The following is a 27977-nucleotide window of genomic DNA, read 5'->3' on the forward strand; positions in this document are numbered from 1 at the left end:
CTAGCCCCCATACAAACAGGTTAACATTATGTATATATTAGACACCAATCAGATATTTATATCAAGCTGCGGTCTAATAAAATTAGTGATCACTGTCAACTGTATATAACGATATATATGAAATAAAAGAATGTTTTGTGATTAATTATATAAAATATTTGTGAGCAGAGCTGAATGTCACTTGCATGGTTAAACCTATATAAGCTATGTATATAAAATATCTTTGTACGAGATGCCTAGCAGAGTAAATACTACTGATTTAATGGTAAGGTATATCGATAGTTTCCAAAGCGATTAGATTATTGTTGCTGGTGAGAATGCAAGGAGCGTTAGAGAGAGCACAAAGAGCAATAGATTCACACAGGACTAAATACCTTAGGTCTGGGTTATACCCTAGACAATATGGCCCCAAGGCTAGGTTGTAGGTTGAAAGAAGTCAATGAGCAGACGTTATACACTGGTACATCGAGTAAAGATCCCTTAAGTAAACTAACTAAAAAACTAGTATGAAAATTACTTCTACCATTGGCCAACAAATGCATCGCAATAGAGGCAATCAGAAGTCGTGATCACTAGAGAGGTTAAAGTACTGAGCACTGAACTTGTTAAACCCAATCCAAATACAATCATCGGCATCCAGCATTGTCTTGTACACGCGTGCCATTTCTGACCTATTCAATGGAAACAGAACCTTTCCGCTAGAGAGATCCATTTTCCAGCCATGCCAAGGACAGGTGACGCAGACAGAGCCAGTTGTTGGTAGCGCCTCAATGTCTCCGAGGTGAAGTGGTCCACCTACATACAAATGCTCAATCGAACCAACCTGTGCGAAGCTATTAAGGTCAAGGCTATTGAGGACTTACTGAAAGCTTATCGGAGAGCCGAGTCAACAATGATCTCTTGTATAATTCAAATTCAAAGCTGTATAGTCAAACCTCGACATGAGGTTGCGCACGAGGCTGATGAACAGAGATTTGTCTTGACATAATTCATTTCCATCCAACAAACCTTAACTTAAGGGCAAATCTACATATGAATTTTTTATATACAGTAACACCTAAAACCTGATCAAATATTTGTCTCAATAATATACAGTGTTCCAAATTGTTCCCGCAACATTACAGATGCGTACATAAGAAAGTTGGTAGAAATTAGAAATGGCCTCTTCAGTAGAAGCCATTTCTAATGGTGCTTCTCTAGTACTAAGCAGTCCTTCATACCCTCCAATGTTAGTTTAAAACCACAGATCTTAAGACCAGTTCGAGTGGTATTACGGTGAAAAAGAGGTAATGTTTTTGGTAACTGGACTTTTGGGGGACAGTCAACAGGGCGACAGACACTTAGGGGACACTTTCGGTTCAAAAGGCGACAACTTCAGACGGAAGGGCAACAATTTTTTTGGCTGTTTGGTTGAAGGCTATTATGTGTATTATATTATGGCTATTATTATATGTAATGTACTGACAAACTATGAGATTCTGCCGTCGTGTACAATGCTTACGTATATTTTTGAAAGTAGCCTATTGTTTTATTTTTACAGACTTTTTTTATAAATTGAAATAGTATTTTTAAACGCCATTGGTGGGATTTTTCTGATCATGCTATTCAGATCATGCTATCATGTTCAGACATTTAACAAAATATTAAGGCTATTTTTATAAAAATATATCTAACTTATTCAATTAAAACACCAAAACTTGTTTTTGTGTCAGCATGTTAGTTCAAAACGGTTCGAAAAGTCACGTTCTCGGATGAAATGTCAACAATATTGTTTCTGATTGTCGAAACTTTAGAGTTATCTCATCTCGAGAAAAGATAGTTTGATGGTTTCGATCGTCAAAATTCATAGTAGCCTGGGAGAGAAGTTTGCTCTTTGTGTGAGATGAAAAGACAATTCCCTATTATTGTGATTTCTCATTTACTTGTGGAAAGAATGATTTCCTTATCCTTGTTTCTTTATAATAGGCTAAATTACGGTTCACACTAATCTATGTTTGTTGAGATTTTATTGGAGTATGAAGAATGAAGGCTTTTTCTGACATAGGTGTCTACGATATAGCCATATTTTACTAACTTCTGCAGTTTGTCGCAAGAAAACTAAACAGCATCACAGAAAGCTTATGGAGAAATTATCCATTCCAAAGCATAGAAATCAACCGGTCCTGATGCCATGTTACCCTTAGAGCCACTTGAGATATTTGACCGAATCACTTTTGTCACATATCCCGATGGCACACACAACTTGTAGTTTGAGACAATGAGAAGTGATCAACACCTCAAAGACCTTTGTGATATATACTCAGCTGCAGGTTAATGCTGCCATGTGCCACATCATATACTATATTTTGCATTTTAACACGCACTATGAATCTTATTTATACACGACTATTTTAACAAAGGACAGACTTCAGAAAAGATTAGAAAATATTACATAGACTTTGATGATAACTTTATTAAAGAGCGGTGCAGGGAATTTCCCGCTATTATTTTTGTTTATGATTGGAGGTACAAGTACATGCGAGTACATGCGAGTCACTGTTTATAATTATAGTCCTGTAGTTCAAGTTATCTTTTCATGTAAGTTTTAGAATTAGTAGAAAGTAATATTCAGTTGCCAATTTATAACCGTGAACCTGATCTCGTCATTCTAGATAGGAAAGAGAAGTTCTATCCCTAGGTGGGTTTATCTACATAGTATCAATCAGGATAAAGTCATTGTAAAAAAAGAATGCTGCAAACTATTGATAGACGTATTTTTGAAAATAATATATGATAAAAATCAGCTTTACTATTTGTATAAATATACCAAAAAGCAAATTTATTAATATGTATCAAGCTACACTCAAATGTATGTATTTATTTTCATACTGCAATTAGAACAAGAATATACATTAGTTAGAGAGTTACTACTGAGGGTCCTAATACATGATACATGAGCCAGCGATAGTATAATTCATTAACAGCAATATGTTATTGACTCAAGAATGTATCGCTTCAAAGGGGTTAAAAAAGTTGGTACCTCTATGATGTCATATATTAGGCAGTAAGGAATCTCAGACTCTTGCCACATTGATAAGCAACTTGCCAGTTTTCCCAAGCATTCAAGGAAGGAAGTGAAAAAGATAGTAGTGACTGTCTAAATGACTTCTGAGCATGTGGAGTTGACAAACTCTAGAGTTCAATTTGTGGAATTTTGATGAACAGAAGAGTAGTTGGGCTATTAAAGACAGATTAAGCTCAGCCGTTTTTTTTTTAATAATAACCATCTCAATTAAATGAATAGTTGGGTACCTTCATTAATAGATTATAAGATTCTGTTGTGTGTACAAGAATAATGTAATCAGATTAATGAGGATATAAGCAGGTAATAGATGCCAAGGAAATAAGGTGGAGCAATGTGTGAAAAATGTACTATGTAAGATTTCCGATCTGGGCATCAATAAAGTTGGCGTCTTGTTACTGTTCACTACTAATTTACAACAACATAACATTTGAATTAATTCTGTCCTCAGAATTGTCGCCTCAAAGTCTGGAATTGCCGCCTGTTTGTCCGCTGTGTCGCCCTTCCGTCTGAAGTTGTCGCCTTCTAAACCGAAAATGTCGCCTAAGTGTCTGGCGCCCTATTGACTGTCGCCTAACCGTCCATAATTCAATGCTTTTGTTTTATAATTGAAACAAATAATTCCAGTTTGTCGGTAGGTCACATAATGACCAGATGCGATTGACCACACATTTCCGATGCTTTATGGTCAGTTTTAATATTGAAGACAAAGATACTGGAAAACAGAATGCTAACATAAGTCCAAGAGTTGATTCCCAGAAATACATGTACACTGTCAACAGAAAATTGCAATGTCTCTCGCATCACCAAAGAAAAGGGTTAAGATGTTTCTTACCAGCGTGTGGACATTTTTCCATAACAGCAAATACGCTCTCTTCAAACCTGAAGAGGGCAATGAGCTCCTCATTGACTTCTACTGTAGACCCAGCAGAACTTTTTTGTGTTACCAGTCCTCTTGTTGGGTTCACGGTGGTTACACGGCATTCCGATTGACGACTGGACCAGTCATAAAGATCTAAATGAAGAGACCTAGGGTGAACTTGACTTAAGTATGGCTGTATATGGAAGTGTATGGCTGTGTATAACCGCATGCTCTCCTGTATAAAACTGTGCTAGTGTACAAAGTACTCTAATAGAAAAAAACCGTAAATAACTTCAATTCTAGATCAAAAATAGTTAGCACCATCAACAATCAATGAATGATAATGGAAGATTGTAACAATGACCACAAATGGTATACAACTGATACAAGTCGACCCTATAAATCGTACGTAACTAATTGTAACGAGCCGTATGTATATATCAGAGCAAAAGGTTGTAGAAATGAAGCTGGTTTTGCAATCTTAGTACAACACCAATTCTGATGGGTGAGTAGTTGTATAATTAGCGTATCGTGTCTGCTTAATCGAAAGGAAACAGTCATCTGTTTGCGTTGAGCCAATGGAAAACATGTTTGCATCTCACCTGACCTTACGCCTGGTTCTCACATACACCGCAAGCACGGTGAACTGGGAACCCATGCGCCAAGTACCGCCAGTAGTTGCCGGCAAGAAACGCATAAGTTCAGCGCTGTTCAACGTTCACAAGGAGCTGCAAACAAAACCTTCCTAAAATGCACTGTACAAGTGGAAGTCAGCATTTTAAAACGGCGTGGCCATTTTTAAGCAATCATTAGCGACGCAGCTTTATGTGAACATAAAGCTGTCTAGCCTAGCGCAGCAAGCGTCTTGCTGCACGAGATTACCACCAGGGTCTTTCAGCTGATATGGAAACCACGCTTTAGTTTCGTTTTTCAAAAGCACATTTTTATAGCAATTTGTTCTTCGAGATGATCAGAAGCATTACAGTTATAGGAATTTGTTCTTCGAGATGATCAGAAGCATTACAGCTATACAGGTTTCACTAATTCTAGATCAATGGACTTCCGATAATTATCTATTATCTTAGTACAAAACAGGTTATACAGGTTTATACAGGTTTCACAAGTTGTCGATTAATGAACTTCTGATGATTATCTATTGGGCAATAATAGTAGTAGTGACAGTGAGTATTTACTCTTTAACAGTAATAATAATGCCGTAAGTTATAGTAATAGTAGAAACTCATCTGACTCGGAACTTGCTTACCTTGTCCACCACGATAGTATGAAAGGGACAAAAAAGTGTCAGTATTACTGCAACATGTGTAGCCTTTTTATGGCATTAAATGATGTACAATTTTATGCTACTTTAGTAGCTTAAATGATATGGCAACTTATATGCGCCAATGTCAAATACATGTATTTTGTTTACCGAATATTTGTCTTCATAAAAATTTGTTTGGTAGCGAAAGAGTTAATTATAATGGTAACCATTGTTGTTATGTTTTACTTTTATTAATAAAGTTCAGTTAATAAGGGTTCGGAGTTATAGTTATGAAAATTAAGTTACCATTATGTAATTTAATTTGCTTTCAATCAAATTTACGCTCGTATGAGTCAGACCCCTTAGTTTTGTACAAAATCTTTGCGTTCTAGGATCGGCTTATATGCGGGGATATACGGTATATAATTATCAAATTACATACATAACCAAAAAAGATTGATAGCCTATACATATCTTTATAAATATATATATAACAAAACATATACATTTATAACATATTTATATACATATTTATTAATATATTTATAAATATATACACAGATATAAATATGTATATATACATATTTATATATGTATATATATAAGTGTGTATATATATATATATATGTGTGTATATATATATATCCTGACACCCTGGCAGCTGAGGCTACAAAATAAGATCAAGGAATTGCGCAAGAAAGTTAGTAGGCTCAGTAAGAGATCTAACCACAGTTTGGAGCGACCAAAAAAGGAAGCCACAATAGAAGCTCTAGAATCTGCCAAACAGCAGCTAGTAGCACTCTCGGCATGACTGAAGCGGTACACCAAAGAGCGGGATAACAAGAGAATGAACAAACTGTTCATCAATAATCCATCTAGAGTGTATTCTCAGTTCAAAGGTGAACTGAAGAGGCCAATGTCAGAGCCTCCCCGATCTAGCACTTCAAAGTTCTGGAAGGACATCTGGGAGAAAGAGACTACTCATAACACCACTGCAAATTGGCTGAAGAGGCTTAAAGAGAGCCATCAACACACTGTGGCTCAGCAAGGACTCACCATCAGCCAAGTGGACATCAAGGGCAGAGTGCAGCGTATGAAGAACTGGGCAGCACCTGGCCATGACATGATTCAAGTCTTCTGGTTAAAGAAATTGACATCACTTCGCACTAGAATGGCTAAGCAGATGGAATGCCTCGTAGAACAAGGTGACCATCCGGAATGGCTGATCAAAGGATGAACTGTACTTCTGATAAAAGATCCAAAGCAGAGGTCGATTCCCAAAAACTATCAACCAATAACGTGCTTGCCCACCACCTGGAAATTGCTCTCAGCAATAGTTGCAGACAAACTGGAAGAGCACATAAGCCACTATATGACCAGTGCTCAGAAAGGAATTGGGCGCAACACCCAAGGAGCCAAACATCAGTTACTGGTGGATCGGACGGTCTGTCAAGACAGCAGGAGAAGGCAAACCAATCTTACCATGGCTTGAATTGACTACAAGAAGGCCTATGACTCAATTCCCCATAGTTGGATACTTGAGTGCCTCGGTATGTACAATGTTCTCCCTGCTCTTGTGGCATTCATCAAGATGTCAATGACTAAATGGAAGACGGAACTGGAGGCTAATGGCAAAAAGCTGGCGAGTGTAAAAATTGAGCGAGGCATCTATCAAGGTGACTCCTTATCACCGCTGCTCTTCTGCATATGCCTAAACCCTCTAAGCAATGTGCTGGAGGAGACTCAATATGGGTACCAGTTTAAAAGTGGCACCAAGATAAACCACCTCTTCTACATGGATGACATCAAGCTGTACACTAACAAAGAAAGGGACATTGATTCGCTAATACACCTCACTCAGGTATACAGCAAGGACATCGGAATGACCTTCAGTATTGAGAAATGTGGAAGGCTAATTCTTAAGAAAGACTATTCTATGCTGACAGATGGCCTAAGAATGCCAAATGGTACCATCAAAAATATAGAAGAAGGGTACAAGTACTTGGGGATGATGCAAAGCAACATCAACCACGATGCCGAGGTACGTCACAAAGTCATTACAAGAAACGCCTTCGGCAGGTCCTACGGAGCCAGCTCGATGCCAAGAACCAAGTCATGGCAATAAATACTCACGCACTGCCAGTAATAAGATATCCGGCAGGCATAATAAAGTGGACTGGGGAAGCCATCAAGGAAACAGATATAGCAACTTGTAAACTGCTGACCATGCATGGTGCCCTCCACCCAAAATATGATACTACTAGATTGTATCTCCATAAGAAAGATGGCGGTAGGGGACTCAAAAGTGTACAGCAGACGGTGAAAGAGAAGGAGCAAAGCATCAAAGCATATGCAGCCTCCATGGCCACTTCAGATAAGTTGTTAGCTGAATTTCAACCGGCTGCTCTTACAACGGACCTACGCCTTGATGAGGAAATTGACTGGCACACAAAACCTCTTCATGGTGCTTACCACCGACAATTATCTAAGGTTGGCGATCTTCACCAGACATATATGTGGCTGAACAAAGGAAACTTAACAGCCAATACAGAGTCGCTAATCATGGCAGCCCAGGAGCAAGTGCTCCCAACAAGGCAACTCCAAACAAAAATCCATCACACTAGAGACGATCCTAGATGCAGTCTGTGCAAAGATGCACCTGAGACCATCCAACACATCATAAGTGGATGCAAGCAGCTAGCAGGAAACGCATACACTGAGCGGCATAATCATGTCGCGGGTGTTTTGTATAGAAGTCTATGTGACGAGCATGGCCTTAGCAAACCACAACACTGGTGGGAAGCTCCTGGTAAGGTGAATGAAAATGACCGCGCTAAAATCCTCTCGGACTTCTACATCCGAAGTGACAAGCATGTCCTAGCAAACCAACCAGATATAGTGGTGGCGGTCAAGGAGAACACGAGGGCTACTATAATAGATATAGCAGTACCAATGACTACAATATAGCCAGCAAAGAAAAAGAAAAGGTAGAGAAATATCTCCCTCTTGGAGAAGAGATTGAAAAATGCTGGAATGTAAGAACAACTGTAATCCCAGTAGTCATTGGGGCACTGGGCGCAATAACACCAGCGCATAAAATGTGGCTTGCCCAAAAACCAACAGCAATCAACTCAGGCGAGTTGCAGAAAAGTGCGCTATTGGGAACGGCTAAGATCTTGAGGCGAGTGCTCAAACTCCCGGGTTTCTGGTAGGAGACCCGAGTTAGAGCAGAAATTACCACCTATACGGGGTATCCGGGGTGAGGAAACAATTTTTTATATACATGTTTATCTGAATAAAGCAAACTCTAATCTGAAAATAAAATTTTTATGCTATAAAAAATAATATGGGAAAGAGGAAAGATACTTAATTATGTAGATACTACAAAACTGTTTCATACAACGGCACTCTTCAGATGACAAGCGGTTCTAGATGGTAAATGGCTGGTGGTATGTATATATATCATCAGCCATTTACATATGCGGTATATATATACATACTATTAACCATTTACCACCAGCCATCTGAAGAGTGCAGAAGCACAAAACAGAACTTTAGTGACTCCAGAGAAGAACACCAAGCCGAAAATGATACGTACAGTTAACCTATCCCGACACTCTAGTTATTTCCAAATCCAAATATATACACACACTAGCTGTGCTACCCGGCGTTACCCAGATAATAAAAAGGCTTTGGTCAGAAAATTAATTTGTATCTAACATATAACAACATTTGCCATTCTAACTTTCAAACTCCATATCATGAAAAAAGTGTTTTGTGTAGTTGAAAGAATATACCAGAGAAAATAAAAACATCTGTAAAGGTTTTCAAACTTTGTCAAACAACTGTAACTTTCAAACTTCATATCATCAGAAAAAGGTTTTGTGCAGGTCAAATAAATTACAAAAGATAAAACAACGATAAAAGGGTTTAAATATAAATGTGAAATAATTAGCAAGTAATAGCTAAAATTGAGTCGGTTTCGCTATGATTACAATAAAGGATGATTCGGTAATGATACAATTTTTACAAACTGGGAAAACAAAATAAAAATCCTGAATATTTGAATTAATGATAACAATTCTTGTGTAGAAGTGTGTATGTTAACCCTTACACTCCCATCCATGTACAATTTTAGCTATCGGCCTACGGCCAGCCATTTCAACAAAAAATTCCAATATTGCTTCATTATATGTAAACAATATTTTTTCAATTTCAAACTCATCTAGAACATTTTTGTTACATATTTTATATTTTTAATATGTTAAAAACGCTGCCATGCAATAAATTCAATGTACATGTATTTGTACTTTGTGTATTGATAAAGCAATGTGCTACGATCGCTACGAAACGATCTTCTACAACGTTCCTTACTCTTACAAAACTATTACTTTCACCACCATAAGAGTGAGTGCTGCTACAGTGTATTTTACTTATTTGTGTAATCACGAAAACCTGAATCAGCTATTTCAGCAACATAATTGAAATTCTTGCATAAAAGTGTGTGTGTGTTCGAAAAAGGTTACTATTCCACCAAAAGATATCCATCAAAACTTTAAAAATGACGATACTATTATCTCAAAATACTGGTACAAATGTAAAAACGAGATTTCGTACTTTGTCTGACCGAAAGGAGAGAGAATGTCGAGACTCTTCTCACGAATACAGTATACTTGTTTGTGCGGAAAGAATATAGTAATTAAACCTTACGAAAAATATTTCTTAACAGGGGCGTCGTAACGCGTGGCGGTATCAGTAAAATAATCAGCATGCGCTAAAGCTATATCTACAGCCGGAATGCAGACAGACGACAAACATACTTTGAGAAATATATGTATAGATACATCTATATATATATTTTTCAAAGTTTGTGAGGATGTGTATATGTGTATGCGTGTCTAGCTATAGCAATTAAAATTTTAGAATAAAGAATCCGTAAAGCAGATTTGATCTCGCAACCTCCCGTTCACCAGACCGACACCTTTCTAACTAAACCACGCAAGCTTGATATCTTTGCCAGGAAATATGTGCCGCTATACGGGAGCAAATAGGTGACCGCAAAGTCATGACATAAAGTAGATAGCTCTTGTTAGTAAGCTTACTCAAATCATCAATTGGCAATGCGCTAGACTAACAACAAGTGGCAGGCAACTTTTATTACAGCTCATTGTTTATAAGCTGATTTTGAATACCCGAGCAACGCTGGATAGCACAGCTAGCACACCTATCTACTATATAAACGGCAATCGTTGTCTGTGTGGGTGTCCGCCTTATAGAGTACCGTACCTTTCGGACTATCAGCGGCTACTAGGTATCTAGGGCACATTAATGGGAATCTCCGGTTAGTACACGCCTCTATACATAACCTATTCATCGTTTGCCGTTTTCACACAAAAATGACGTAATAATTTCAACTCGATGGCTTTCTTTTAGCTTCATGACACGCGATGCTTTTTTGTCCTCGACGTATTAGGGCTAATTTGTTTTCGGCAAAACGATATCAACAATAGACTCTCTCGATATTAGAATTTGGCGATCAAATTTTATTAACTCTATGAAACACGACGCCGTTTTTGTGAACCTCTATTTCTGGCTTTTTTTAAGGTTCAATTGCTAAATCGCTGTTAAGGTCACTACTTTTCACGAGGACAATTGCATTATCTTGAGTAGGAATAGCATCTAGATTCTCTCACCTTCGATCTGACAAAGACACTACAATATTTTATTTTTACATAACATATCGTCGTACCAGTATCGTCGTATTCAGAGTTTTGATGGATAGCTGTTGTTGAAACAGTAACTTTTTTATACACACACTTCTATGCAAGAACTGTTATTATTAATTCAACATATTCACAAATTTTATTTTGTTTTCTCAGTTCGTATTAATTGTATCATTACCGAATCATCTCATATTGTAATCGTAGCAAAACAGACTCAATTTAGCTATTACTTGCTAATTATTTCACTGTTACATCTAAACCTTTTTATAGTCGTTTTATTTTTAAATTTTATTTGACCTGCACGAAACATTTTTCTCATGATATGAAGTTTGAAAGTTACAGTTGTTTGACAAAGTTTGATAAACTTTACAGTTGTTTTTATTTTCTCTTTATTTCAACTACACAAAACACTTTTCTCATGATACGTTACCTATCATGTTTTCTCATGTTACCGATGTAGTTTAAATGTTAGAATGGCAAATGTTGTTATATATGTTAAATACAAATATATTTTCTGTGCAAAGACTTTTTTATTACCCAGGTACAAGTACAGCTTATGGTGTAAAATGTTGAAAAAATACTTTACCGAAGTTGTTTTCTTGCCTTGGAGCGGATTAAAATTTACATTATTTTATTTTAATGGGAAAAATTGTTTCAGATCTCGAACAACTCGGTTTTCGAACCACCTTCTGGAACTGATTATGTTTGAGAACTGAGGTTCCACTATTCGTTATCAAATGATATAGGTCACTGAAAGTTATAAAATTTAAAATTTACATTAGTTTGAAAACCTTTACAGTTGTTTTATTTTCTCTCGTAATTCATTTCAACTACACAAAACACTTCTTTCATGATATGTAGTTTGAAAGTTAGAATGGCAAATGTCGTTATATGTTAAAGACAAATCAATTTTCTGTGCAAAGACTTTTTTTACTACCCGGGCAACGCCGGGTAGCACAGCTAAGCTTGGGGCCGTGGCGTCACTCGGGGATGCGCGGAGACCTTTTTTGCCCCGAGTACAGCGAGAGTCTCCAGGCGCAGCTTTCCGGATGAAAGAGTTGGCGAGTGCGAGGCGATTGATTGCAAAGCAATTGAGTGCTAGGCAATTGGTTGCGAGACGATTGGTTGCGAGTGCAAGGTGATTGATTGCAAGGCAAGTGCGAGGTGATTAATTGCAAGGCGAGTGCGAGGCGACTGATTGCGAGTGCAAGGCGATTGATTGCGAGGCGAGTGTGAGGTGATTGCGAGGCGATTGATTGCGAGGAAAGTGCAAGGCGATTGATTGCGAGGCGGGCCGATTGATTGCAAGGCAATTGATTGCGGGTGCGAAGCGATTGATTGCAAGAACGCGATTGTCAACTGCTCGGCGGGTAAAGACTGGTCAGCCGAGGCGGGGGCTCAGCGGCAGAAGTGCGCGATCGTCAACTGCAAATATAGACGAGGGTGAACGGATGCATGAATCTAGACACATGAATCTAGAATATTTACTAGATTTTACACGCATCAAGCTGTAAGACACATTGCAGATTTCCATTGTTCTCCCTAACATTGACATGTATATGTGCATGCATTATCTGATCAGGACAACAATTTCAGTAGACTGCATATTTAGAGTTGTTTTACAGTATGAAAGACAACTCTCAATAAACCTTATGCTGCACGTGAATCTGTCCCTGTAGACGGTAATGCAGCTAGTACATGTATATATGTGCTTATATACATGTATATACATGTGCAGTAGAAATTATACATGTACTGATGAAAGACTCTACATATGAAATTTTACATATACAAAACATATTTTGGTGAAGACATTCCTCTGACTTACAGGTGTTTTTCGATACATAAGGTTTTTTAAATTTAAGCCCATTGACAGGTGGGTTTCTATGAGAAGGATGCGACGACCATTATTTCATCATCCAAAATAAACTAGAAATTCCCCTGTCATACAGCCCACGACCAAAGTAATAATGGAAAAAAGAAAGGGTACTGCTGCTTGTTGAAAAAGTAGTTCCAAAAGGTAAGAATTCTACAAAAGTAGAATTCTTTAGTTAGATGTTGTAGGCTTCGCCTACAACATCTACTAAAGAATTCTCTGAATCAGATGAGTTGTTATTATTTTGAGTAGCGAGTTGTTGAACATTAGCATTTGATGTTGATGGTTGCTGTGAGGACCTTCTATTTCTCCTCCTCCTCCGTAATAATTGGGAGACACGTGGACGGCCAATGCGACGACGTGGTGTTCTGGGAGGTTGTATGTTCATGGTAGTTGTCAAGTTGTTTTGAAATGAAATTCAAAAGGTCAATTATGCAAAACAAAAGGTTGTATAAAAATCAGGCCTAATCTACTACTATCTTAAACCTATGTTTTACAACAATAAAATAAATATTAATTCAAGCTGTAGACCAAACCTACTGTATGTAATTTAACTAACAACAGCAATAAAGAAATATGTTTATTATATCTCTGAAATGCAATATTACAAGTAAAACGGCACGCTGCCATGTAATATACAGTTTGAAAGTTGGTTGTGTCGTGAATGTAGAATGGTTTTGACAGCGATATGTAACAGAAAGCAAGCATTAGCATTCATGCGTCTGGAAGTTTTCCGCAAACTGGAGTGAAATAAAGAAATATTCTTGTCATAAAGGGGCATTGTAGTTCCGTCCTAGCTTTTAGATAAGATGTAAAGAAATCTGGCTAATGTTCTAGGTAATTTAAAAAACTTCGGTAATTGGACAAAATACGTAGGCTGATAAACTGTGTACCACATTGTCTTACCTGTAAATTGGTCTACGCCTCAAACAGTCTACGTTAATTACACAAACCTTCGGCAATTAAACAATGCTATAGACTGGCGAAATGTCCACGTTTTTCTCGTAAAATGCTGACGACTTAATATTTCTACTCTCTGTCGCACGGCTTTATCGGTGTTTCATATGCCAGTGTTAACCGTAATTACAATAGGCTTGTAAATTTTTTATTTCGATTCAAGGCCGAATTAATCTGTCTATTTATGCATAATCCGATCAGATGGGTTAGTTTTAGGGTTTTGCGGTATTCTTTCAAAGACTTGGTAACATATGTAAAAAGGTTTATATGTGTTTTGTATCGTTATTACATTTAAACGACTCTACACAAAAATGGTTAAATGTGTTGATGAGATTTCTGTACAAGGGTTTGCGACGGCCGTTAATGAATAATTTTCGAGATTTGTGTGCACATGTGCATTTATCATAAATCTCCCAACCAATCGCTTCGCTTGGTCGTGGGAATACATTGTTGAAAAATTCAACGAAATCTCTAAAATCATTGAAAAAAAACAAAGACCAAGTTCGACCAATCAGAACCAATCGGACTATCTCACACTTCAATAATGTTTGGCGCATGCATTTCAGAAAAAGTATAGAAGTCAACAACAGCAAACACCGTTAAATCGATTATTCACAAAACGCCCGTCAACAGCCACTGTTGAGAATGCACAAAAGAAGCCGAGAGAAGACAAAGATACGTGTCGCGGTTAAAAGAAAAGAAAGTGAAATTTCAAAAATAAAGTTCATTTTAAATTTACTGCATATATTTTGGAATTTAGCTGTCAATCATTTGCTACCTTCTCCCAGTTCCTCTGACCGCTGTCTTCCTATACCCTATGATCTTCACTTGTTCCTCTGACCGCTGTCTTCCTATACCCTATGATCTTCACTTGTTCCTCTGACCGCTGTCTTCCTATACCCTATGATCTTCACTTGTTCCTCTGACCGCTGTCTTCCTACACCCTATGATCTTCACTTGTTCCTCTGACCGCTGTCTTCCTACACCCTATGATCTTCACTTGTTCCTCTGACCGCTGTCTTCCTATACCCTATGATCTTCACTTGTTCCTCTGACCGCTGTCTTCCTATACCCTATGATCTTCACTTGTTCCTCTGACCGCTGTCTTCCTACACCCTATGATCTTCACTTAGCCACTCTGACCGCTGTCTTCCTATACCCTATGATCTTCACTTGGCCAAACATAAACATATAGTTCATTGTTTCTATTTGTTATTTCTCTGTTCTTTCTTATTTATGATGCAGTAATATAATTCTAACATGTTTTTGTTGCAGACTTTAACAATAATTTATAATTTATACAAATACTACGTTCAAGTTTTGTGGAAGCTTGAAACGAATTAAGGCATTTATGAGGTCAAATTTGCTCTTACTTAAAAAATGTTTTTTTACAAAACAACTTTGCAAGTATAAGTTCTACTGTATGTATGTATTACATCAATTGAAACTTCTATTTAAAAGCTTGGCCTATTGCAAAAAAACATTTGCTACTGTCATACACATTAACCACATCAAAATACACTCGAGCCTCCCATATCTTGGTGGCTGCTACAAAATTTTTTTAAAGAATAGAGAAAGCATAATATTATTATGCTTTATTAGTTATCTTGAGGTGTTCTAAAACGTTCTAAATGTTCTAAAAAAAATCAAGGAGCTTGACCAACGAGAAGCTGAGATATAGCCAGCCAAACACAGGTCTACCTAATAACAAATCAGGAAAAACCTTCGAAAATCCTGAGAATTGTGACGTATGAAATCGACTTATTGGTCATGTGCCGGAGTTGCGCACCCTTACCGCCGTTACATATGATTGTTTTGGCTACGAAATGTGAAACGCATCTAGCGATAGTAAAGAATTTAGTCTAGCTCTGGTTTCTCAGGAAAATCAAGCAAACATTGTGTGGTGAAGGCATTTGCCCACAACCCCTCGCCATGATTTTTCAAAACAGAAGAGCAGATTTTGACTATTGTGCTTCAAATTTTAACGCGATCTCCACGGATATGCTCCGAAGATCCTCTCTCTGTTCAACGAACGGCGCGTGTATAGTCTATATGCGACATCCAGGATTTGCAGTTTGTTTAGAATAGGAAATGGCAATGTGAATTTTTGTTCATTCATCATTTTTCTACTGTGTACCTACTGCAGCATTCAGTTGATTTTCATGATTATCGTCACTATTAACAGACTGTAAGTTCACTACAGCCATTATTTTAAAAAGAATAACTTGACTGTGCTGCTCTTGCTGTAAGAAAAGAAAATGATAACTTTTGATTTGATTTTTCTATTGATCTATTATCTTATCTATGATTATTTTTATGATTAATATAATAATCATAATGCAACTTATACAAAATAATAATATAACTGCATATAGAATAAATGATGTAACTAATATAATTTATAGAAAATTCCAAATGATAACCGAGATTGATGATTGATTTAATTGATTCCATTTATTAGCTATAGTTAAAAAATCTGAACAGCGCTAAAGATGAGTCTGAATAGGGAAGCTAAGTAGGAGAACAACAAAACTGAGCTGAACTAGCAAGATAGCGAAATAATAGATGCGTGTAATTATTTTATGCTAAAACTAATCTACACGTCAGAGGGACTGGTTCGGAATTCTCAGAGCAATGATTGTTAGGCCCAATTTGATTGTTCTATACTTCCAGGGATTAAACCAATTAAAACGCCGTGATTGTCATAGGAGAGCGCATTAGTTGGCTTAATTGACCAATGGCACACAAGTCGATTTCATACGTCATATATTGATGATTACCAAAACACTTATGTTCTTTGGTAGACCTGTGTTTGGCTGGCTATATCTCAGCTTCTGGTTGGTCAATCTCCTTGATTCTTTTTTTAGAACATCAGTCAACGCCTCAAGATAAATAATAAAGCATAATAATATTATACTTTCTCTATTCTTTAAACGAAACTTCACATATCATCCTTATAACCAGCTGTTAAAATGTAAAAACTTGAAAGTGGAGCTGATTGTCAACTATATAATGATAACAACTGTAACTTAATGTACATACGCTTTACCATTACTTTCGTGTGACAATCACACAGCATCCACGGCAAAGGCTAGTACTAGTTATTTAATCTAGTCATCTTAAAGGTTGACTTGCAACAAAACTCACATTACAGTTATTTGGTATCAAAAGGTTCACTATGTCTTACTCTGCTGTGTTGTAGGTGCCAAATACAGTGAAACACGGATAACTCAAACTTCAAGGGACCGAGCAAAAGTGTTAGAGTTATTAGAGCGTTCAAGTTATCAGGACAGTCATAAGTGCACGTATTTATCAGTAGACACATGCACATATACAAACTATATATCAATCAAAAGCATAGATTGCTTGTTGCAAGTTAAAGGGTCTCTCGTGTGAAGTTTTAAATATTTTTAATCAGAAAGTATAGATATTTTTCTATCACTTGAGATTTGTTTGTTGCTTTAGGTGATGTGACTGCCAGGACGTTCTCAGATTAAAATTGGCAAAACTTGATCGCGGTTAAAACGCTCAGAAAAAATACATACGTATTTTTCTACCGAGCGTTTTAACCAAGATCAATTTTGCAGTAAGTCAGTTATTACAAAACTGCTTTACTATTAAAAACCCATTATCAATTTTGCCGATATTACTTTAAAGTTATTCAAATTTTACCTCGCTTTTCTTGCATTCGGAGGGCTTATCGCTAAGCGGATGTTTGGTAAAATTGGTTTTTGCAAACCTTTAGAAAAGTCGTTAATGAAAATATTTGCCGATGTTGGTAATAACGAGGCCTAAAAACTACTAAAAGTCGACGTTTATCTCTATGGCTTGGAATAAAGTGATATTCTAAAGCGATAGTAACAACCGTCTCTGTAGCCGTTTGGCAAAAAACTGTTTGAGTTAACGAAGTTTCGGTCGAGTTATCTAAAGCCATTTATCATTGCGTGGGAACGGACCAAGCAAATCCATTGGAGTTAACCATGTGTTTGATATATCCGAGGGCGATTTATCCGAGTTTCACTGTATATGGAAATGTGATTACAAGCTCCTAAAAGCTCAAAAACGAACAGTTAATCGCAGCCACTGAGACCGCCGTAGATTGGATTCGCTTTCCAAAACGGCTCAAATGGGACGTAGTTGCTACAGGATGGTTTCTGTTTACACTTTCATGCACCCTTATTCGTCGAAATATTTTCACAAATATACTTCACGCATTCAATAAAACCATGTCTATTGTTCTTACGCGTCTGTTTTATCGTCATTGTAATGCTGTCACTTTTAGCACCGATATCTTATAACTTACCGTAAAAAAATCATTAAACTTTTTAACCTTAGCTCGAAGAAGTACATATCATTGTCTGATAATCATGACGAGCCTGTTGGTTACCTGTGATAATCGAAAAGTGCTGCAAAAATTATTTGCGAAGTATTGGGTCATGTGATCAGATTACGACTTGACGATTGAATAATGCCAAAACCAAACTGTAAAGTAGCGAGCATCTATATTTGATAGGGGTCTTCGGTGAAAACCGAAGTGTTTGTCATAAACGAGTGCTACGACAAGTTTTATATTGAGCTTTTTATTGGCCTTTCAATTCACGTGAGAACATCACGTGACAAGACGATAACCAAACTGTAATGACTATGTCAGAGAAATAAACAGATTCCAATCTACAGCAGCTTTTCGTTTTTGAGCTTTTAAGAGCTTGTAATCACATTTCCATATATTCTGCACCTACAACACAGCAGAGTAAGACATGGTGAATCTTTTGGTACCAAATACACTGTAATGTGAATTTTATTGCAAGTCAACCTTTAAAGCGAGACAAAGTTATCCTAACACCACTTACTTCTTTCCCTAAAGTGTATTGTAATGGTCTACCATTACAATACACTTTAGGGAAATAAGTAAGTGATAATGTACCTACAAAACAAGAAATAAGTTTTGAGGAGCTGAAAGTATACCTTCTAGCTTGAGATCTGGTACCTTCAAGTAAAGCAACTTATCATTAGATACTGAGGATTCCTGAGCAGAATCCTTAAACCTCGATTCATCCATGCAAAATGACAAGGGCAGCAAGTGGTTCTGGACGTTTCTGGTGTTTGTTTCTGGCTGAAAGTAGAATCATTTATCAAGATTTGTCAACATTATGATTGCTAAAGTTATAAAAATAAACTGAAAAAAGTTAATATAATTGGAGAGAATAATCGGTTTATAAAATCCAATTCTTTTGAAGTTTGCATTTCTAACATACATCTTCATAACCTCCCTCAAACTTGAACTTGTTTGTCAAGAACAAATTTGACTCTATCGGAATGGCAATTAACAATGGAATTAAAAAATAATATTAATAACGCAAGCATTAATGCGTATAGGCGCATACAGAACTGCGTCCAATCATGAATCTTGTGAAACAAATTATCCCATGAGCGCTAAAACAAAGCCTAAAAACCTATTGGCTGAAACTTGGTTGTATGTTATTTAATTGTACTATTATCATGGCAAAACAGCTCATCAAAGGCTCACTTGTACTGGTCAAGGTGACACCTGAACAAAATACTTAAAAGCAGGACCATATTTCCTAGTACTGCACTAAATCAGATACCGCGACTTTACGCTTGGTTGGAGTCACCACTGGTTTCTGAGGAGAAACTGCCTCCTCTTTTTCCCAGCCACACATCGGAGAAAGATGTGGAGGTCTTTCAGCACATTTATGTGGAGAGACATGCACATGGAGAGGCTGCATATTTTCTGTGTCCATCTAGAGAATAAACACCAAGCGTTAGTGACAGCAACACTTTTAACTATCACAGTCGACCTTTGTTAAAATAGATTCCGTTAGTTCGAATATCAAATATGATGGGAATGGTCTACGATAATGGTAAGTTGTCTTTTATTATCAAGAGGTGAAATTTGACTTTGAAGGATTTGAAGCAAGGAACTTTTATCATATCTTCTGAAGTCGATGTTGTGACTTGGCCAGAAGACACAGCAGATAACCCTGGCTACCTGGTGTTGACAGAAGAAATAGCTCAGGATGTTCTAGCCATTGAGAACAGACAACATTTTAGCGAAACTCTCTCTCTTGTATAGGAATAACTTCATAATATGAATGGCTACATCGATTTGTCACCAGAAAGTGAGATGCAACAATATCATCAACATTTGAGTCCTCAAAGAAATTAATTATTACATGTAGACCAGATCAGCCAGAAAATCAAAAAAAATTTATTTCTTCTTGAAATTTGCTCATTCCGCCATTGCAAAAAATTGACAAAAATGTCGATAACCCATGACGACGGCTACCCCAACCTTCTAAAAGTGGTTATCAGCCACCAACTTTTTCATAAGAAACCACCATATGTGTTGATAGTTAACGCCCATCACCTGAAGCTCACTAGCCATCAACATAAGATAGATAAATACTTACTTTACTTTTTTGCATCTATACTATAATTTTTTTCCCCAGGCTAAATATCTTAAAGTACATGCATTATAGTTTAAAGGTTCTTAGTTCAAATCCATTGCAAACTGAATTTTTTGGTTTTTTGAAACTTGATGACTATAACTGGACACCTGACAGACAAACAGACAAACAGACAAATGCTGAGATTTATATATATAGATATGACATATTAGTTAAACCAGACAATCAGTTCAACTGGACCAACCATCTATCTCTATTATTATGCATGTTTTAAAGGGGGTCAACTGTACTTAGAGATTATTCTATAACATACATGTGCTCTTAAAAATGTGAGCATTGTTTCTAAAATGTACCTACAATTGTTATGAAGAATAGTAATGAATTTTAAAACGTCTACCAATTATTCTTGGAGCGTTTATACCTGATGCAATAATGTAAGCTCTTTGACAACCATTATAAGTAATACTAATTCTGACCATTTTCTGTTGTTAAACATCATATTTGAAATGCATCTCGAATAGTACATAAAAAGCCTAAAAACAACCCCTATTAAAAATGCAATAGGCGCGGCAAATAAACTGGCATTTTTAAAACTTGCAACTGTTATGTCATAAATTCTAGATAAATCTTTTAATAACCATTCTCAAACCAATACTCTGCATATGAACTTGGCAATATTACAAAAACATTCTCAAGTTACTTGTAATAAACCCAGTGTTGGTAGGAAAGTTCCTAAGTACCTATTACCTACAAAATCGTTTCTGATTTACGTAACCTCGATAATAAAGACAATCAGTAGTCAGCAACTGGTAAACAAGAAATGAAATATAAAATTCTGTGTAATAAATTTTGTTTCCCTGCTTTTACAGAAGTTTAATTTTGCCAACTTGGCTGTGGATAGGTGATGAACTAAAGCTAGACATAATGCAATCATACAACTACCAGCATAACAACTACTTTAATAAAAGACAGCAAAAGATTGCCATGTAATTTGTCCCAAAACCCAGCTGAGAGTGAAGCCACATAATTTTTAGCCGCTTGGTAAAATTGATGCTTCGCTAGAACTATTTACAAACTGCTTAGATCAAAATCATCTTCAGCCCTAGTCAATAAGTAAGGATTTATTCAATGAATAACTTCTCTGACAATTGTCGACATTGAAAATTTTTAATGATCAACAAAGTACTTTATGATCAATAAATTCCTTGATAACTGAAAAACTGAGAAAAGATTAGCAAACTGCGTTCATATGAGCCGCGCTAATATTACCGATAATACTGCAGCATATGATTGCCATAAATACTACCACCATAACGAACAAGCAGCGATGGGTGAGTACAGGACTGTTGCTACGCTGTTTAAAAGACAATGATGAAAGATCCAATATTTGCTACAAGTCAATGTAGCCATCAGCCAAACATAGGAGTTGTCTGACCCATATGTCCAATAGTTTTCATCGATCTACCACTTTTTGACGCAAACTTTTTGGCGCCAGACTTGTTAGCAGAGCTATTTTTACATAATGGAAATTATTTATGCTTATTTACAGTAAATAAATAATACAATAATAATTACAAAAAAATACAAAAAAACATTTTATTTATGAAGCTTCATGCACGAGAATATAAATAAGATAAAATAAACTGCGCTTTTATTTCAGTTCGGTGTATTTTATTCATTCAGTTCAGTATTTCACTCAACATTTTATTGCACATTTAACATGAGCAGCTTCAATTGATGCAGCTGATGAACCGTGGCCATGCTGGTTCATTTTGCTAAACACTTTTGTCACTTTTAGCTGCTATTTCGTTGATTCCTGAATGTTTACAATCACATTGCCAAATTTGATCAAAGGTTCTTGTGAGCTTAATCCATCAAATACGTATATGTAGCCGCTATGTACAATGTTTCTTGTTCATTTTGCTTAAAATTTGTTGAGCCGTAATAAATCACAACGAAAGTTGGATCAATTCTGAACTCGTAACCTGCATCCGAATGTCTGGGTCAAAATGTCCTGCGCCAGAACGCTTTCGCAGACAAGTCCCATTCCGAGTTTTCGCCATAAGTTATAAAAAGAAAATTGTGCAAAAGGCTAATTAAATATGAGTTGTTAGCATGTATCAGCATCATGCATGATTGGAGCAACTTATCCCAGCAGTTATCAATGAATATTATACAAAATCTTAACAGAGCAACAAGTACAAATCAAAAACAGTTATGAATATCACAAACATTGCAGGAGCCAGTGAGATTGAAGCATTGACTCTTGAAGCAGTCAGTCTACACGGAATCATCAACCGGCCACATGAGTGCGATATGTATTAATAACATTTTACTCAATATATTTTAGTTACATTGAGAACGTTGCTTTATCAGGATAAATATTGTATCGTATAAGACCTAGACTTGTATGATATCATTATTCATAAAATAAATAGTGTACTTGAGAAGATAACACTTATTAAATAGCTTCAGAAAAAAATACACAAAATAAATTTTTGAGCAAACACGAGTGATATAGTTGGCAGTGCCCTAAACTAAGAAGTTTGGGAAAATTATTTTTATAATGCTAGCGCTATAAGTTTTGATTTATGGTGATACAATAAACAAAATTTATGAATATTTGTTTTATTTTAAGAAATATTGCTTTGTTTACTTACCACTGTGTGCAGCAGAATGTGCTCTTTTAGAATGTACAAATTTTATTGAAGGAAACCAATGCAAACTCAATACAAAAAATTTTTTATTGTTTAATTCTATTTAACAATGTAATAAAAATTTTATAAAAAAAATCTTTACAGCCTCTTCATTCGCATAACGAAATGTAGAAATGTAGTAAATTTAGTGATAAGCTGGCAAGTCAATATACTAACTGAAAGCTCGCCCTGTGGGCTATTCAATGGTAAAGTTCACTTTCATGTCTAACCAACCAACAAAGAGTGATAGTCTTTATAGAAGCTGGTGTATGTAAACTATTGATTGGCTGAAGTTATCGTCATGATACATTCTTATCCAATGAAATACGCATTTTGCGAACTGATCAATAAATTTCCAGTGAATATCGTAGCGATCATAGTAAACATGTTATTTGTCTCTGCTACCGAGCACATAGCACGTTTATGCAAGCTATTACGCTATTTATTTCCACAAAACTACATTGACACTGTTATTATCGCGGTCATCAAAAGGAATGTTCTACACTACAAGCATTTAGCAAAAAAGAGTATTTCTGCAATGATAAGATTAGTATTTTTATTATTTTACTTATTCTATTTAGATTTTCAATTTAAATTTTAGATGCTATGACTAGATATATTTCATCCAAAATAAAGTCCTGGTAATTTTTGAATGATACTGATTTGATGTTATGCTATTCATTACAATACTAGTTGCATTCAACTGTTTCAAGCTAGGATCATTTATCTGTAATAAAATTAGCAGACATGATATTTTAGTACCTTGCTAACAATATAGATATAGCAGAATATGAACACTTAGGCTTAATTAAGCTATAAATCATCTGCAACAAATGCTGCACAAGCATACATCTACTTCTGTATTTCCTCCCCCAGCGCAAGCTAGTACTTCTGTCCCCAAACTTAAGGTGTTCAGAGGTATCCCACTAGTTAAGATGTGTCAACTAATTCAGAGGTATCCCACTAGTTAAGATGTGTCAACTAATTCAGAGATATCCTACTAGCTCAAATGTGTTAACTAACTCGGAGGTATCTTACTAGCTCACATGTGTTAACTAATTTAGAGGTGAAGTGCACCTCTGAATTAGTTAACATTAGTTAACATTAGTTAACACACACTACACACATTAGTTAGCTGTCATTGTGATCATTAACTTGACGGCATTTGAATTTACTAATGAATCATGTAGAGTGATTAGAGCCTTATATGATCTTGATTGTTGTCCACTATGCACAAAAAAAATCATTTATCAAATGTAAAAGACTTCTTAGCCATATTACACACAAAGTTAGACCTTCAAATATCTTTAGAATATTAATCAACTTCATGGTTGGGAAGAAATCATGGTTTTAAAGGTTGACTTGCAACAAAATTCACATTACCGTTATTTGGTATCAAAATATTCACTATGTCTTACTCTGTTGTGTTGTAGGTGCCAAAGACGTGGAAATGTGATTACAAACCCTGAAAAGCTCAAAAACGAAAAGCCGCTGTAGATTGGAATCTCTTTATTTATTTGGCGTTGTCATTACAGTTTGGTTATCGTCTTGTCACGTATGTTCTCACGTGAATTGAAAGGCCAATAAAAAGCTCACTATATAACATATTGTAGCACTAGTTTATGACAAACACTTCGGGTTTTACCGAAGTCCCCGTATTAAATATAGATGCTCGCTACTTTACAGTTTTGTTTTGGCATTATTCAATCGTCAAGTCGTAATTTGATCACGTGACCCAATACTTTGCAAATAATTTTTGCAGCACTTTTCAATTATCACAGGTAACCAACAGGCTTGTCATAATTATCAGACAATGATATCAATGATATACAGCCCCCCAAGGATAGCCGACAGCTATCATATGGGCGGGGTTTAATGATGGAGCTCTATTAGGATTGTGCTAGCCTGGGTTTCGGAGCAAACACAACTCTCGAGGGGCGGTCGCGTTGCTTTGTTAGGTTTTAGAAAACACGAATCGCTGTTATCGTTTCATTAGCTTATTCAGCCAGTAGACCCCGCGGGTCACAATAGCAAACATTGAATTTCTGCAATGTAGGGGTAATACCTAACCAAAATTATGTATTTATTCAAAATAAAACATTTCAAATTACCTACTTTTAGTAATTTTAAAATTGGTAAAGGTCGTAGTATATGCCTAAAGTTAAATATAATTACCCGAACAACGGCATTTTTTTTCTAGTTTTTGATTAATATTTTGCCACCCCTAATATAAAATGACAAAGTCTTTCATCGGTTTCACATTGTTTTACCTTGCCAATAAGATGGGACAGCAGGCAAAGCTGTGCAATGTAGTTTTCATACTCAAAATCTAAATGCGAAACCGAATTTGAGCTATTTTACGATTGTGACTATTAATATCACGAATGCTTGTGAATGGCAACTGACGGATCATAACGGTGACAATATTGGGATACTATATTTATTTGACAACAAAATGAATTTAACAGATAAGTAAAATAACCACTATAGTTCATAATATTCGTAAATTTACAAGGTGCTTTATTCAGCATATTTGTTTGTTCGGGTGCCGTGTTCGGGTTAATCCCAACAGAGCTTCATCATTAAACCCCGCCCATATGAGCGCCGTCGGCTATCCTTGGGGGCTGTATATCATTGTTGATATGTACTCCTTCGAGCTAAGGTTAAAAAGTTAAACAATTTTTTACGGTAAGTTATAAGATATCAGTGCTAAAAGTGACAGCAATACAATGATGATAAAACTGACGCGCAAGAACAATAGACATGGTTTTAGTGAATGAGTGAAGTATATTTGTGAAAATATTTCGACGAATGGGGTTGCATGAATGTGTAAACAGAAACCATCCTGTAACAACTACGTCCCATTTGAGCTGTTTTTGAAAGCGAATCCAAACTACGGCGGTCTCGTGTGGCTGCGATTAACTGTTCGTTTTTTAGCTTTTAAGAGCTTGTAATCACATTCCCATATATTTTGCACCCACAACACAACAGAGTAAGACATGGTGAATCTTATGATACCAAATAACTGTAATGTGAATTTTGTTGCAAATCAAAAGCAAGAGAGAGGAAGACATAAAAAGAGGAAAAGGTGCAGAAAAGCGACACTAAAAGACGAAGATATGCAGACAGAAACACAAAAACGTGGCCAAAAAAGAGGCCAGAGTCACATAAACGCCCTCGCCAATCTTGAGAGATCCAACCATACCTGCCAACTCTCACACATTGGGCGTGAGACTCACGCAATCGCCCCAAAGAAAAAATGAAAATGCGTGAGAAATGCATGAGATTTTTGCCCCAATTTCCACAATTTTATATATACTATCATTGATGCATCAATTGCCCCAAAACCAAATCTCACGCATTGCCCCACTCTTGGGTTGGCAGGTCTGGATCCAACATACCCGTTGACATTCAATTACACATTCGCTTTTTATTTTCAAAATGGTCACACGAAACGCCCAACAATGACACACGTTTAGAAACGCTTCATTGCGCTTGCTAAGAATCCATTAGCGAGCCATTAAATTAGTGAAAAAAAGCAAAAAAAAAGTAAAAAGTCTTGCTCTTCCTAATAAGTTTAATTCATGACTAGAAAGAGCAAAAAATAACTTTGCTACCAGAGATTGTGACTGCTTGGCAAACCAAGCTTATTTTTTATAAGATACACAAGTAACACAATTTAACCAACTGTTTATTATTTTTGAAGTACGGTATATTTATTCAGAATGTTTCTTATCAGACACTTCAATTTCAGAAGCGTAATAAGTCTAATTAGCACTCGAATCTTCATGAATTTACTGAACACTCAGAAAATAAAAATAACTCTTTCAATTTAAAAATCGAAAAATTGACAGATGGTGAGCATTTAAAATGCGAAGTTTCCGGAACACAAAACATTTAAATAAAAGAAATAGCACAACTTGCAGTACGCTGAGTACAGTAAACGTAAGTAAACGTTGTTACATTTTACCAATAAATTTTGAAAAACAACATCTCTCAATGTTATTTTGCTAGCAAGGTAACTAAGCTTTTACAAAAAAATAGTCAATGTGTGCATGCAATTAGGCATTCGAACATGAAGACAAACCTTTGAAGAATGCGACATAACGCGGAATAGCTACGAATGCCTTAGCGTACACGCCGTATGACGATAATTTATTAATGAAACTGTATAAAAACAATCATTTTATGGTACACAGACTAATTAAAAAAGAGAGTAGACAAGTCTGCGTCAAGTATTTATGATTCGCGTGTTGTTACGTCAATTGGTAGTTCAAATAAAACAGTGGCCATCAGTAAACAAAAATTAAAATTCTCTGTTATAGTAGGCCGGCCCAAAAATGGTACTACTTTGTTTATGTTGTGACTCGAATCGTTGTAGCAATTTTTGCCCACATTTTGTTCATATTGCTTATGCAGACCTGCCAACCCAAGAGTGGGGCAATGCGTGAGATTTGGTTTTGGAGCAATTGATGTATCAATGATAGTATGTATAAAATTGTGGAAATTGGGGCAAAAATCTCACGCATTTCTCACGCATTCTCATTTTTTCTTTGGGGTGATTGCGTGAGTCTCATGCCCAATGCGTGAGAGTTGGCAGGTATATGCGTATGTGTACACATGACTTGTTGATGCATTTTCAAATAGCCCACTTATTTACTCTCCATATTCTGATTCAGATAATTAACTACAATATTATTGTACTCGTAGTTAGCACCAAACAATTTTATAGTACCCACGGTTTGCATATAGCCAAGCTATTGTTTAAAAATGCACAATACATACTCAAACGTACGCATGATGGAATGTGCTACAAACATTAGCTCTGTCACTGGTTTAAACCACTTCACGTTGTCTCGAGGGTTGATCTAATGAGCGCATATTAATTCAATAGACCAAACAGAAAACTCAAAATCCTTGCTATTTTGTCATCCATAATTATTCTTTGGCTTTGGTTGATTAACTGGTTTATGCTGGTCATGAATTTTAAATCTGTTCCTTTACATACTTTGTTGAGGCAGATGCCGCAAAGTATATTTTTCTTTGACATAATATCTACTTGAACCCAAGACGCAATTTTTATACAGAGCTGATTGCATCATCAATGCTTTAT

At 36.3% G+C, this 27977-nt stretch overlaps 1 protein-coding gene across 1 annotated transcript; it reads right to left on the reverse strand.

The window, feature by feature from the left end:
- Window positions 1-12: 12 nt before the first annotated feature.
- Window positions 13-19497, reverse strand: LOC137393213 (uncharacterized). The gene is made up of 4 exons (XM_068079664.1): window positions 19347-19497; window positions 18706-18853; window positions 3897-4076; window positions 13-795 (listed from the first exon to the last, which is right to left on the reverse strand). The coding sequence occupies exons 1-4, from the start codon at window positions 19485-19487 to the stop codon at window positions 557-559; spliced, it is 708 nt and encodes a 235-aa protein (XP_067935765.1). The 5' UTR covers window positions 19488-19497; the 3' UTR covers window positions 13-556.
- Between the last annotated feature and the right edge of the window lie 8480 nt (window positions 19498-27977).

Source organism: Watersipora subatra, chromosome 4, assembly GCF_963576615.1.
Source record: "Watersipora subatra chromosome 4, tzWatSuba1.1, whole genome shotgun sequence".
In the NCBI taxonomy this organism is placed as follows: Eukaryota; Metazoa; Bryozoa; class Gymnolaemata; order Cheilostomatida; family Watersiporidae; genus Watersipora; species Watersipora subatra.